This window comes from Artemia sp. Qi Xiang Cuo, chromosome 5, assembly GCF_049724085.1.
Source record: "Artemia sp. Qi Xiang Cuo chromosome 5, ASM4972408v1, whole genome shotgun sequence".
NCBI lineage: Eukaryota > Metazoa > Arthropoda > Branchiopoda > Anostraca > Artemiidae > Artemia > Artemia sp. Qi Xiang Cuo.
Genome location: NC_142798.1, coordinates 12586979 through 12602374, shown reverse-complemented (window position 1 = coordinate 12602374; position 15396 = coordinate 12586979). Strand labels below are relative to the sequence as shown.

The window sequence follows — 15396 nt, the reverse complement described above, 5'->3', positions numbered from 1 at the left end:
TAAGTAAGGAGTGACTCGGCTCAATAGTAACCGAAACTCTAAAGAACGGAATTTTGATACCAATAGATACATCAGAAGAATTAGATTTTTATGCTGATTTAAAATATATAAGTTTCATCAAGTTCATTTGATATTCTTGATAGAAAAAAAAAACTGAAAAGCTTCCGTTTGACCCCCCGAAACACCCTAAAAAAACGGAGTTTATTTTCCAATTGATATTATTAAGAACTAAAGCTCAATGAAGGCAATTTCTTAGAATTAAAGAAAACGGAAAAATTCATCAAAATATTTGTTTCAACTGTAGCAAAATTATATCAAACAGTTCGTGGTAACAAACTGTAAGTAAGGAGCGACCCGGCTCAATAGTAACCGAAACTTTAAAGAACGGAATTTTGATAGCAATAGATACATCAAAAGAATCATATTTTTATGCTGATTTCAAATATATAAGTTTCATCAAGTTTAGTCCTACCCATCAAAAGTTAAGCGCCTGAGAAAATTTGCCTTAGTTACGAAAAAAGGGGGAAACAACCCCTAAAGTCATAGAACTCTGATGAAAATCACACCATCAGATTCAGCGTATCAGAAAACCCTACTATAGAAGTTTTAAGCTCCTATCTGCAAAAATGTGGAATTTTTATTTTTTGCCAGAAGAAAGATCACGGATGTGTGTTTATTATTATTTTTTTTCCCCAGGGGTGATCGTATCGATCCATTAGTCCTAGAATATTGTGAGAGGGCTCATTCGAACAGAAATTAAAATTTCTACTGCCCTTTTTAAGTGACCAAAATATTGGAGGGCAACTGGGCCCCATCCCACGCTCATTTTTTTTCCCGAAGTCACCCAATCAAAATTTGAGATAGCAATTTTGTTCAGCATATTCTAAAATCTAATAAATAAAATTTGTCTGTGAGAATGGCTCAATCCCCCACAGTTCCTAGTGGAAGGGTTGTAAATTACAAACTTTGGCGATTGTTTACATATTATATTGGTTATTGGGAAGTATACAGGTGTTTTCAGGAGGATTTTTTTTTCTTGTGGGGGTTCGGGGTAGAAGTAGGGGTTACGGGGGAGGATCCTTCCATGGGGGATATTTCCTTGGGGAAAGAAACATTTCCATGAAGGGAAAAGGAACATTTCCTTGGGGGAAGGAACATTTCCATGAACGATCAGAAATTAAATAAAAAAACAAGTTTTTTGAACTGAAAATAAGGAGCAACATTAAAACTTAAAACGAAGAGAAATTATTTACGTATATGAGAGGGCTCTCTCCCTAGTCAATACCTCGCTCTTTAAGCCAAAGATTTTTTTTAGTACTTTCATAAGAGCTATTTATTCTAATTAACGGCCTTTGTGATTAAGGGTAATTTTTAAAGAATTTGAACAAAATTCAAACTTTAGCGTAAAGAGCGAGGTATTGACTAGGGAGCGAACTCTCTAATATACGTAATAAAAACATACGAATATAGAAATTCGTTACGTAAGTTAATTCGTAAGTTACGTCAGAACAAAATTTCGAGAAAGCCAATTAGCCAAAAAAAGGAAAATTAATATGCGCATTCGATTTTAATTATTCATGTACGGTGAGCCAAAATCAAAGCTGCATTAATTCAAAAACGTTCAGAAATTAACAAAAAAAGTTCTTTTTTACTGAAAGTAAGGAGCGACATTAAAACTTAAAACGAACAGAAATTATTCCGTATATGAAAGGGGCTGTCCCCTCCTCAACGCCACGCTCTTTACGCTAAAGTTTGACTCTGTTTGACAACTTTATTTTTTAAAACAATAAAAAAACTTTAGCGTAAAGAGCGAGGCGTTGAGTAGGGGATAGCCCCTTTCATATACGGAATAATTTCTGTTCGTTTTAAGTTTTAATGCCGCTCCTTACTTTCAGTAAAAAAAAATTGTTTTTTTTAGTTAATTCGAGTGAGAATTATTGGACTTGCAGATCAATTGAAATGTCAAATCCTTGAATGTCAAATCTAAGCGAATCTGTGAAATGTCAAATTACTGGACCCAGTCAGTTGAAATGTCAAATCCTTTACGTGAATTATTAGGATTCGAAAATCAGATATTAATGGTTAAACACAGTAATCCCGTGCAAATTTCATATGGATTGGAGGCAGATTGGAGTCCCCACCGGACTCGACTTTTCTATGAAGAATGTTTCGACTATGAAGAATGCGTCAAGCATAAAAGATATGTAATATATTATATAAGTGGCAGTCAGGATTTAACACTTACGAAAAATGGACAGATTCACTTAGATTTTAATTTTATCGAAGCTTTACCAATTTCATTAAATGTTTTCGTATTTACTTTCAACGAAAGCATTTAGGAACTTACTTCTGAAAACCATCCTGTAGTGTCTTTTCCTCCATAATCAATACGCTTTAGATTCTAAATATTTTGAAAAACGATCTAACAAATGATAGTGTTTGTATCCCTTCGGATCATCTAAACAAAATAAATATTAAAAGCTATCCTAAAGATATTGTTGTGAATACTAGTTCTTCCTCCCTTAAAGAAGGACATTGGATTGGAAACTACATTCTTTCAAAAGCAACTTTTGAAATATTTGACACTTTTGGGAAAGATTATAATGCATGGCCATTTTTGAAAAACATACCAAGAAATATTTTCTGGAATAAATCAAAATAGAAAACAGATACAATATAGGCCTACCTTTACAATGTCGTGTGGATGTCGTTGTCAATGTTTCAATGGAAGATGTCAATGTCGGATGTTTTGCTGTTTATTTTACTAAGAGCTTGTAGCTACAGTTTTAAAGCTATTTTAAATATGTTGAGTATAATGTTGAGTATTCGCCTTAAAAGTCTATTTAAAAGTTTTGAATGTAGTGATGTTGAATTTATGTACGGAATAATTTTTGGAATTCTAACCTTATCATATATTATAACGATTTGGAACATTAGTTTTAACTACTCCATCTCTCTAGCGAGGCAATAGGCTACCAGTCAGGGTTGCCACCAACTACAGAAAAAAAAATCCATGGCAAGGGTAAGAAAAAAATCTATGTTTGTCCATGTTTGTCACTGTTGCCAAAGATACGAACAAATTTGCCGGTCGCGACGCTTCGCGTCGCTTGCTGGTACGGCTTATCGATGACATAGGTCTTCGTTCATATAGATGCAACGCTGAAGTGCACGGTTTGAACTTTTTGTTTTCATGTGATAGTTCTTCAAACGCGCTGGAATATTTCAACGAATCTCGCAAACCAACAAAATGTAGAATATTCCGTCATTAGGGAGAAACCGTGAATAAATGCAAAAACCGTGACATCGCATCTAGCGAACCGAGATTACAGCTAGGTTCTGACCAGAAGTACATAACCGTAACAGAAGTAAGAAACTGCCATTAGCGCAATGCTGGTCTCAAACCAGGCTAGACCCTCACGTCCGTTTTCTTCCGGCTGATTTCTTCGTACGAAAAGATAGATGATTCGGCCGGAAGAAAACGTTTACATACAAAAATGTGGGGGGTCTAGTCTGATTATATGCGCTCGACTTTCTTACTTCTGTTGCGGTTATTTACTTTTGGTGCTGACACAGCGGGATTCCGATTCACGCCCCAACTCGACTGCTTTGCAACATGGAGATAAATGACATTCTTTCGCTAGGTGACGGGAATCGAAAACTGTTGTGATTTCCCTCTCTTCTGATATACTGTAGTGCGCAAGAATGAAAAGCTGACTGACCTTGTGCCTTGAAAAGAACTAAATTGATTCAAAAATATATATACGTTCTACATTCTATGACCAGTATTCAAGTTCCAATCAGGTATGGTCTATTCGTGAACTTCAAATAATATTATCAAATAACGATAACAAATTTCAAATAACGACAAAAACATTTAAGGTTCACTGCGAGCACATAAGGAAGGATTGTTTCTGTTCGCGACGGTACTTCCCTTCTCTTCCTCTTTCACTTCCAGCGTCGAGCACACCTAATGAGTAAATCGGGGATATTCCACTCGTGTGGAACCGGGACATACTGATTCACTCTCATGGGTGCCGACGCCGTTTCTGGATCCAGCCTGTTTCTTAAAGGTGTTTTATTCAACTTAAGCAGTGAAAATTGTCTTTCCGCTGCTGATGATGAATGTGGCAGAGACATAAGTATCTGCATGAACGCTAGCAGTGCACTGAATATGGGGTTGTCACCAGCGTCAGTGAGCTTGCCAAGCTCACACCAAAATGCCCCTGGTTCTTTTTTTACCCAATTGCCCAGAGTATCGCGGATAATTCTGAGCTTCCGCCAGTCTCTGTCGAGTTGGTCAATATCAAAACTCACGATAGCGGGAAAATGCAAGTAAATTCCTGCTAAGCTATTGATACGGTCGCTTACCGCTAACGTTGGGTCAATGCACTCCAGCTGAACTAAAAGCTGGTTACCGGAATCGACCCTTCTAATGATTTCCCCACACAGTCATTGGTAAAACATGACACATTTATTTTTAACGGAAATCAACTTGCAACTAAAATCCGCGTCTCCACTCATTCCTTCACACAGCGAAAGAAACTTGGACCCAAAGAAGACGTTTTCGTTAGGTCTTAGATTGTTCGAGGACAGCACATTTATTTTGAAGGGGTCTGTTCTGTCTACAACTTATTGTTTAATGAAGTTCTGCATAATTTCCTTCAATGTTTCCCGAACTTTTTTCAGGATTTGGTGAACCCAGATACTTTCTCTTTGAAACTCAAGGTTTAACTTGTTCATGACAAGCAATATATACCCCAGAAAAAGGTAAAAAAAACGAAGCTTGACATTCCCGAGTCCCTCTTAGATGCTTACGGCCGGGGGAATGTTATCAGCGAGCATACTCTGAAAATAAATTTTCAGAGTATCCCACTGCTCAACTTCTTCATAACTTGCTCCATTGCCACCCAGCGTGTATTCGACGGGTAAAGTATTGCGTGGTCGGCAACTTTTACGAACTTCTGACACTCGGCAAATTCACTTTTCCTTTTAGGGCTATAAGCGACAAAATTGTACACGTCGTTAGCAAATTGTACATGACATGTTCCTTTTAAATGGCGGTTCCAAAATCCTGGACTTTTAAATAGACTTTTAAGGCGAATACTCAACATTATACTCAACATATTTAAAATAGCTTTAAAACTGTAAATACAAGCTCTTAGTAAAATAAACAGCAAAACATCCGACATTGACATCTTCCATTGAAACATTGACAACGACATCCACACGACATTTTAAAGGTAGGCCTATATTGTATCTGTTTTCTATTTTGATTTATTCCAGAAAATATTTCTAGGTATGTTTTTCAAAAATGGCCTTGCATTATAATCTTTCCCAAAAGTGTCAAATATTTAAAAAGTTGCTTTTAAAAGAATGTAGTTTCCAATCCAATGTCCTTCCTTAAGGGACGAAGAGCTAGTATTCTCAACAATATCTTTAGGATAGCTTTTAATATTTATTTTGTTTAGATGATCCGAAGGGATACAAACACTATCATTTGTTAGATCGTTTTTCAAAATATTTAGAATCTAAAGCGTATTGACTATGGAGGAAAAGACACTACAGGATGGTTTTCAGAAGTAAGTTCCAAAATGCTTTCGTGGAAAGTAAATACGAAAACATTTAATGAGATTGGTAAAGCTTCGATAAAATTAAAATCTAAGCGAATCTGTCCATTTTTCGTAAGTGTTAAATCCTGACTGCCACTTATATAATATATTACATAACTATTATGCTTGACGCATTCTTCATAGCCGAAACATTCTTCATAGAAAAGTCGAGTCCACTGGGGACTCCAATCTGCCTCCAATCCATATGAAATTTGCACGGGATTACTGTGTTTAACCATTAATATCTGATTTTCGAATTCTAATAATTCACGTAAAGGATTTGACATTTCAATTGACTGGTTCCAGTAATTTGACATTTCACAGATTCACTTAGATTTGACATTCAAGGATTTGACATTTCAATTGATCTGAAAGTCCAGTAATTCTTACTCGAATTAACTAAAAAAACAAATTTTTTTTACTGAAAGTAAAGAGCGGCATTAAAACTTAAAACGAACAGAAATTATTCCGTATATGAAAGGGGCTATCCCCTACTCAATGCCTCGCTCTTTACTCTAAAGTTTTTTATTGTTTAAAAAAATAAAGCTGTAAGACAGAGTCAAACTTCTGCGTAAGGAACGAGGCGTTGAGGAGGGGACAACCCCTTTCATATACGGAATAATTTATGTTCGTTTTAAGTTTTAATGTCGCTCCTTACTTTCAGTAAAAAAGAACTTTTTTTTGTTAATTTCTGGACGTTTTTGAATTAATGCAGCTTTGATTTTAGCTCACCGTACATGAATAATTAAAATCAAATTCGCATATTAATTTTCCTTTTTTGGCTAATTGGCTTTCTCGAAATTTTGTTCTGACGTAACTTAGGAATTAACTTACGTAAACGAATTTCTATATTCGTATGTTTTTATTACGTATACTTTATTAGTAAAGATGCCAAGACTTCAGCATGTGTGTCAACTGTTGTGTTTGAAATGCATGAATTTTGGGTGAAACTTGCAATTTCATCATTTAGCTTATTTTGGAACATAGACCAATTTGCTTTAGTGTTGATATATTTTTAGGTGTGTGATCGGGTTTCAGCAGGTTCATTTAGGGAGCAAACTATAGCAAAGTGGTCAGTACATAGACTATCAATTTTATTTATACAAATTTTATTCAAAATGTTTAATGACACAATTTGTAGGTCAATTGTAGAGAATCTGCCAGTTTTGGGGTTGAAATATGTATTCAGGTTTGGAGGGGTAGCAACAGCTAATTCAATATTATTTGAAGTCATGTGCTCAATCAATTCAACAGCTTTATTTGCTGGTTTATTCCCCCAGAAAAGGCTGTGGGCATTGAAGTCTCCGCAAATAATGATAATTTTTAACATGTTAGAATTATTTATATATTTAAAGAGATCCATGGCATCTTTAGTTTGGCCATCAGGGTTATAAAAGCTTATTATGTAGGTTTTTGTATTATTCAGCCAAACACTGACACCAATTGCATCAACATCATTTACAGAATCTGGAAAGTTGATGCCACAGAATTTTATATTATTTTTAACTATTAAAGCTACTCCGCCTCCTTTTCTCTCAGATGATCTATCCTTTCTCAGGATAGTATATCCTAGATACTTAATTTGTTGATTTTGGGTTAAATGAGTTCCCTGGAGGCAAGCAATATTAATGGAATTATTATTCATAAAAGATATTAGTTCATTTAGCTTATTTTCTGTGAGTGATCTTACCTTCCACTGGAGTATTGATATTTGTTGTGTTGTTGATTTATTTTTCATATGACTGTGTATCAATGTTCAGCTTTGTTAATAGTAAAGCAAGATCTTTTTTTGCTTGAATAAGTATATCATTAGGGATGTAGATTTTTGCCAATTCTGAAATAATTTTTGTTTTCTGTTTTTGAGGTATATTCATGCCCTGAAGTGCATTTCAGTTTAGAATGAATAAGCATATATTCGGGGGTTGCATATTTGGCTGTGCATCCTGTTTGTCAGTTAAGGGATTAATTCATGGTAGTGATTCTGGTTTGTTTCTTCTTGAGAGGGGGGGCCAGGCTGACCTCATCTCACCGGACAAGGAGGTTTGGTGACTTGGTGATTCCTTCTGAAAGGGATGTTAGCTAGGGGGCTTAGAGGATGGTGTTTTATACGGGGTACTTGATGCATTGGGGGTGTTTGAATTGGGGGTTTTGGTTGGTTTCGATACGGGCTTTATTTTGTATTCTTGGGCAGCATTTGCCTCCATTGCTGCAAAGGATTTTGGATTTCGGATTTTGGATTTTACCAGGTCAAATTCCGTCTAGATTTTGCTTTGAAACGCGTATGCTTGCACAGAAGAAAAAGGGTCTGAGAAAGGCTCCTAGTGACAGAAAATCTATAAGAGCACCTAGTATATCGACACTAACGTTATGAATTCCTAGCGACAGGGCTGGGAAGTAAAATCCCTGAGAGTATAACTACATTAGTGGAACAAATCCCCTAGCGGCAGGGTTGAGAAATTATTTTTTGACAGGGATACCTACACTAGGGCCACGGATCCTCTAGTGGTGGGATTGGGAACTAAAACTTGTGACAGGCAACTACCAAAGCCTTTTTCTTGTGGATAACTTTGAAGAAGGTAATGAAATATACATGTTTTGAATCAGCATGACAGTCCAATTCTTTTTATGTATATGTCGGTACCAAAACACTTTTTTTTAGAGATTCGGTTGCTATTAGCATGATTTTTTCCTTACTTACAGTTCTTTACCATGAACTCTTTGCTGCTTTTTTCGAAACTATGCATGGATGCACGGATGTAGCCTTGTTCTATTTTGAAATGATTCTAACCTTTCAAGGGAGTATGGGGAGGGTGGGAAGTAGCTACGGAAAAGTTCCTTTTGCAGTTTGTTAATGATCCATTATATTTCCTGCACTATTTTTTTATTTTGGAGGTTAAAGTCAGACCCCCTCCCCTAAGGTCACAAAGGACAACTACCCCCATTGGCATAAGTAAAACACTAGCAACAATTTCCCACAAAGTTTAATTGAGTTTGCTAAATTTTGTACACCTTTTGATAAATTTTCCACCAAATATCATTAAAAAGCGTTTCCTAATCAGGAACAAATTATAGATTGTCGGTTCATTAGCTGTGTCGGTTTTCATTCATTTAATGAAAAAATAAGTTTTTCTACTTAAAGTAAGGAGCAACATTAAAACTTAAAACAAAAAGAAATTATTCCTGATTAGAAGAGATGTCCTTCTTCAATACCCCTCTCTTCACGCTAAAGGTATGCTGTGTCGTCCATGCATTCCCCCTCCCATGTTTGAGCAGCTTAACACTAGCAACACCATTATTAATATTATTATTAATTTCATAATATTGCTAGCAATGATTATCGTTTGGTTTCAAATTAAAAGGCTTTGTAAGTTGTTTACCTAATAAAATACTTGTATATTTGCAATATTAGGAAAAGGCTCGTAGTTTTTATTTATTTACTTATTATCATCATCATTGTTCCTATTATTATTATTATTATTATTATGGTAGAATGGCTGATGAAGAGACTGGTTATAGTTTTTATTTTGGTTATGTAATTTATTTATTTTTTATTTATTTAATCTAATTTTTTTTATCATCATAATTTCTTTTTAGTTTGATTAATTATTTATTTAAGAAAATTTAAGTAGCCGCCCCGTCGCAAGTGCTTTTTTGTATCTTTTTTGGGGGGGTTATTGGTGATTTAGTTGTTCTGTTTTTGTTTGTAAATAAGAAATTGAATGGAATTGAACAAAGCCTCTAAGTCAAGTATTCTACATAAAAAAAGGATATTATTAGCATGTAACACTAGGTTTTAGAATATGTTGACTTTTACATAAACTAACACTAGGATAGAATAATGACTCTAAAATGGCCAATAATATTTCAGGAAAAAAATCCGATGTCACAAATATGTTAAATACTGAATCCTACGATGTCGATAGAAGAAAATCAACTCTGCTGTCAACATCTATTTACTCAACTATTCCTAGAAAGGACTTCAGTAATATACGAGACCACCAAAAGGTTGTTTTTCTAAGATGTAACGATTCTCAAGTTGGATTTCAAATTAATCAGCATGGTATGCGATCAACTTACACACGCCGGTCTGTCATGGCAAAGAAAAAGGTAAATTTTAATTTTGCTTAGAACAAATTTTGTTAAATAGTAACGATTCTTAAGTAGGATTCCCTATTAATAAGGGGTGCAAATTGAAAAGCAGTGAGAGAATTTGCCTCTCCTAGTTTTTTGGCCTCCCCAAACCCTAATTTTCAAAAACCAATTTTAACATTTCCATTAAAAAATAGTTATTTTTTGGTATTTTCATTGAAAAAAAGCAAAATTCCCCCCAGATTTTGGAAAGTTAAATTTGTTCCTGTCCGAAATTTGTTTTGAACCCCCTGTTATTAATCAACATACCGTAGTTTGCAATTAACTTGCATGCAGCTCTATCACAGAGAAACAGAAAGCTTAACCTGTAAAAAAAAATAAAATTGTGGCTCAAGAGCTTTTCGTTCTTTTTTTAGGTTTGAAATTTTAATATAGGAGAAACAATCATCTTTTAGAAATGCAGCATTTTTGGCCTTTTCTACCATACACTTAAGAAAGAACGGATTAGCTTACAAAAATACGTGAAATGCACAAACAACCTAAATAAAGATTGAAAATTGTGCCCCAACTTTGCCCTTTCTGCCCTTGACAGCTATTGAAACTAAACTTTAGTATGTTTTTCCGAAACCCTTTAGGTATCAAACAACAAAAAGTCTCGTGTCAGATGAACAAAAAAGTGCATAATAAAGATAAATAGTCTTTTAATACTTACTAAAATGAAGCTTTGATTTGCTCTCCCAAAACATATCAAATATCAAACGTCAGGTTGTCGTAAAAGCTCTGCATCATGGGTAAAGAAGTTCTAATGAAGAGAAATAGTCCAGAGAAATAATATGTCTACCTCCTTGGAAACAAACGAAAATGCTTTTATTTTCAGGTTCTATCTTGCATTTTCTTTTACGCTAAGATAATAAAAGCCAATTTCTGTAAAGAGCAAGGTTAAACATTTAAATAAGCAGGTATAAAAGGAGACTAAAAAAGCGAAAATAAAGCTAATTAGACCTTTTAAAGGTTTTCTAAGCCAGTCTTACGTGTAATTTATTTATGGCTTGTCTGCAAAAGTTCCCTTGCTACTATTCTCTTTAAGGGCCAATGTTGGAAATAGCTTCAATGAAAGTCTTTACAAAATCAGTTAATGAGTTCAGAGTTTCAGAGTGTATTCACCAATAAATACAAAATGGAAATATAATACCTTTATTCCCTTCGAAAGGCTCTATGGCCAGGGATACAAGGGGGATAAAAAAAAAATACACAATATACGCAACAACCCAAAAAAAGAAAAAACAATAGCCAAATAGCATACAATATTAAAAAAAGAGAACATAACTGAGGCAGAAGACAACCGTACACCTTGAAATAAACACTCAGGGGACATCAACTCCACAGAAAAAAAGAAAGAAAAAAACAATAAATAAATAAAATAAATAATAAAAAAAACAAAAAAAAACAGAATTGTTATTCTGTCTGATTCTTAACTAAATGGTCCTTAATAATCATTTTAAAAGTCCCAAACGAGTGGCATCTCTGTACTGAAGAAGATAGGGAATTCCAGACCTGTTGACAAGCAATGAGACCATTGAAACCCAATCATATAGTAGGGGTAAGAGGAATGCGGATATTAAATGAAGAACGAAGGCTGAATCAGAAATAAACACGGGAGTTTTTTGAAGAGATTTTGGATGATTGCCATGGAGCTGCTGAAAGGCAAAAGAGGCACAAGAAAGAATGTAAATAGACTGCAGATTTAAAAATGGTGTTGGTGAGGAACGGTTGCTTTCCATAACCAGACGCCGTGCTTTATTATGCATGACAGAAAGTGACCGCAGTGTAGAAGGAAAGGTAGACATCCATAAAATGGGGCAACAGAAAAAATATATGACTGTACAAGGCACAAAAAACGAAGCTTCAGAATAGATCCAGGGAACGTGTTTCCAAGTTTTCGAACGATACCCAAACTTCGTGTGACCTTAACCCTAATCATAGCTATGTGGTTTCTAAACGAAAAGCTCTCAACAAGCACAATATAGAGGATCCAGGCCATCCGATTTTCTGGTCTACACAAGGAGCCTAGTGATACCTGAAGTTGTGTAAGCTGAGGAAAAGCTATACAATTCGAGAAAAAATAAGAAAATGTGACTTACTAACATTCAAGGCCAATTAATTAGCATCAAACCATGAAATAACTCTTTCAAATATTGCAAAAAAGTTAGGATTGATATCACATTCCGTCTTCCCAAAAGTCCTAGAGTGGTGTTATCAGCGAAAACAACGAAAAAATCTTCATTAGAAGTAGTATTAGAACACGAACGAACATCAGGATGACACAACTTGTAGCATAACAGAGGCTTGGTGTTTTTAACCGAAAAAATCTGATTATTAACATAAATCAGAAATAAAACTGGGCCAAGAACAGATCCCTGAGGTATGCCATAATCTACTTAAGAAGGGCTCCGGAAAAGCAAATCAATTGAAATAAGCCTACCAGAAAGATAAGTTTCAAACCAAGAGAAAGCATTTGATCTTAAACCAATATGCGATATTTTCCAAAGAAGAATCCGATGAGTCGAGGAATTTAAAAGCTTTACGAACATCTAAAAATAAAGCTGCTAGTATATAACCATAATCTATTGCCGAATGAATGAAATTAAAGAGAGCTGTGCAAGCATGCTCTGTAGAGTGATTTGCTCGGAATCCAAACTGGAAATCATGCAAAAATTCTTTTGCATCCAGAAAACTAAGAAGCCTGGATAGCATAGCCTTCTCAAAATTTTTGCTTAAAACAGATAGGAGATAAATTGGCCTATGATTAGCAGGATAACTCCAAGAACAACCTTTATACACTATAACCTCATCTCGCTTGAGAAATCCAGGAAAAATTTCTATCTCAAAGGACAGATTGACAACCTTAGCCAATGGTGAACGAATAGCTTGCAGAATGGCACGGATAACCCTTGTAGGAATTCTGACAGGCCCTGAGGACGATGATCTTTTAGGAGTATTCACGGTACAAGCTACCTCAAACTCAGAAACAGAGTTCAAGACCATTGACTTTAAACATGAGGGTCCAATATAGGCTCTGAAATCACAACGAGAAGTTGCAAAGCTTGCAGAGGAAGCAGTTGTCTTTCCTATATTAGCAAAATAAGAGGTAAGCTTTAGCTGAACATCTTCTTCTCCTTAAAATGTTTTACTATCGACTATCAGCGTTGTTGGAACTGAATGCAGAGGGGGAGTAGGTCTAAGAACCGAATTAATTAAATACCATGTCTTCCTAACATCCTTTCCACATTCAGAAAATTTCCTATGATAATACTGAGACTTAGCCTTCCGACACAGAGAATTAAATATACTCCTATAGGTCTTGAACCTTTGATGATGAGCTACAAATGATGAAGCCTGTATAGCTTCCAAAAATTAATTTTCCTGTTCCAGCTTTTATGGAGACCTGGAGTCATCAATGGATTCAAGGGTGCTATCCTTTTCGAAGTATTAATCAAAAAAAACTTTTTCCACAAAATAAGTTTTTCAAAGATAAGTAAAGAACTCCATTAAACACAAAATGAGCAAATATAGAATAAAATAATCTACCAAGCGTTAAACTACCACAAATCAGCATCGATAAATAAATGAAACCCAAAACGAACAGAAATTACAATAAATTTGTACTTTACTGAAAAAAATAAAAATGTTTTTACTTTTATAACTTTAAAAATCAAATAATATTAACATTTTGATTACTTATTAACAATGTATGTGTATATTAAGTTGACAATGCACATTCATTTGTATTTTTTTAGTTAAGTGCAAATTTTGGTTTGGCTTTATGAGGACATAGGGGCTTTGCGCCCAACTTTCGTTAATTTCTGCTCGCTTTGAGTAGGACTTGGTTATTTGTTGTATTTCTGATCTTTTTGGGTTTCATTTATTTATCGATGCTGATTTGTGGTAGTTTCACGCTTGGTAGATTGTTTGATTTTATTTTTGCTCATTTTTTGTGTAATTGAGTTCTTTACTTTTCTTTGAAAAACTTATTTTGTGGAAAAAGTTTTTTTGATTAATTTCTGTTCGTTTTACATTGACACAGTCTTTTCAGGAAAATAGAAAATAATACTCTAAATCTTTTCGTTTTTTTAGAATATATGATTTGGCTTACTCTTTGTATGTTGGAGAAAAATTTTCAGCAATTTTTAACAACATTCACTCTTTTAAGAATCTTGATAAAAGTATTAGTTTTTAATTTACTTTCATACCTCCTCTAGTTGACCTGAAATGGAAAACTTGATACCATTCGCAAAAAATGTGTTTACTTTCTTTAATAGCTTGGATACACTTACGCTATTTTGATTTGGTTAAACTTTAAGAGCAGAATCAGCCCCGAAATTTTGAACATAATAACCTCAGTCGTTCTTGGGATACTTCTGAGATGCTTTATTGGGAATTAGCATTATCACAGTGCATTTTGATTTAATCTTAAGGCAACATTTAGTTTTTAAAGATAATGGGCAAATGGGAGGGTTGGCGTGGGAGGATGGGAGTGGAAGGGGGATTAGTTGCCCTCCAATCACTTTCGACCATTAAAAAGGGCATCAGCCCTTTCTATTTTCAATCGAATGAGCCCTTTTCGAAGTTCCCACGACAACTTCTTCGATACGAAGTGCCCTGGTCTAAACAACAACAACAACAAAGAATAATACATTATACCCACATCGATCTTTACTATAAAAATATCAAGCCTTCAAATCACTTTCGACTATTAAAAAGGGCACTAGGCTTTTCGATTTCCAATCAGATGAGCTCTTTTGGAAACGACAACGCTTTCTATAAACACCTTATATGCCCCCAGGAAATAAATTACAACCCTTACCCTAAGTTCTGTTAAGGTTGTTTTCATCCTCTAAGACCGAATTTCCAGAACTTTCAACGACGTTAAACAAAATGGCTATCTCAAAATTTTGATTGGATGTGTTTGGTGAAATGGTGGGCGTGAGAGGGGCGGTAGTCACTCTCCAATCCCTTTCAACTATTAAAAATGACCCTAGCCCTTTCAATTTCCAATCAAATAAGCTCTTTTGCAGTTTCTACGACACAAATTTCAATAAAAATCTTTTATGCCCCCAGGGCATAACTTATAACCCTTGCCCTCAGTGCTGGGGGGGTGTCATTCTCAAAGACCTAATTTACAGAACTTTCTACTACGTTGAACAAAATGCCTATATGAAGATTTTAATTGGATGTGTTTGGAGAAATGGTGGGCGTGAGAGGGAGGTTCGTTACCCTCCAATCACTCTCGACTATCAAAAAGGGCACCAGCCTTCTCAATTTCCAATTGAATGAGCCCCGTTTGAAGTTTCTACCACAACGCTATCTATAAAAACCTTATATTCTCCCCGGGCATAACTTACAACCTTTGCCCTTGGGGCTCTGGGGGGTTTGCCTTCCTTAAATACATAATTTGCAGAGCTTTCAACTACGTTGAACAAAATGACTATCTCTAAACTTTGATTGAATGTTTTTGGGGAAATGGTGGGTGTAAGAGGGGGGTTAATTACTCTCCGCTCACTTCCGATTATTAAAAAGGGCAATTTCAATTTCCAATCAAATGAACCCTTTTTGAAATTTCTATAACAACTTTATATACAAACCATATGTGCCCCCAGAGCATGACTTACAACCCTTGCACTGAGGGCTCTGAGGGGGT

General features: G+C 35.2%; 1 protein-coding gene across 4 annotated transcripts in view; it reads left to right on the top strand.

Annotated features, from left to right (window-relative positions):
- The window catches only part of LOC148951817 (cholecystokinin receptor type A-like), a 136379-nt gene that overhangs the window by 93045 nt on the left and 27938 nt on the right, over window positions 1–15396 (top strand). For all 4 annotated transcript variants that reach the window (XM_089088728.1, XM_089088729.1, XM_089088730.1 and 1 more), the window contains exon 5: window positions 9478–9716. In XM_089088728.1, coding sequence (XP_088944854.1) covers window positions 9478–9716 — 239 coding nt within the window. The remainder of the gene's footprint in view (window positions 1–9477; window positions 9717–15396) is intronic.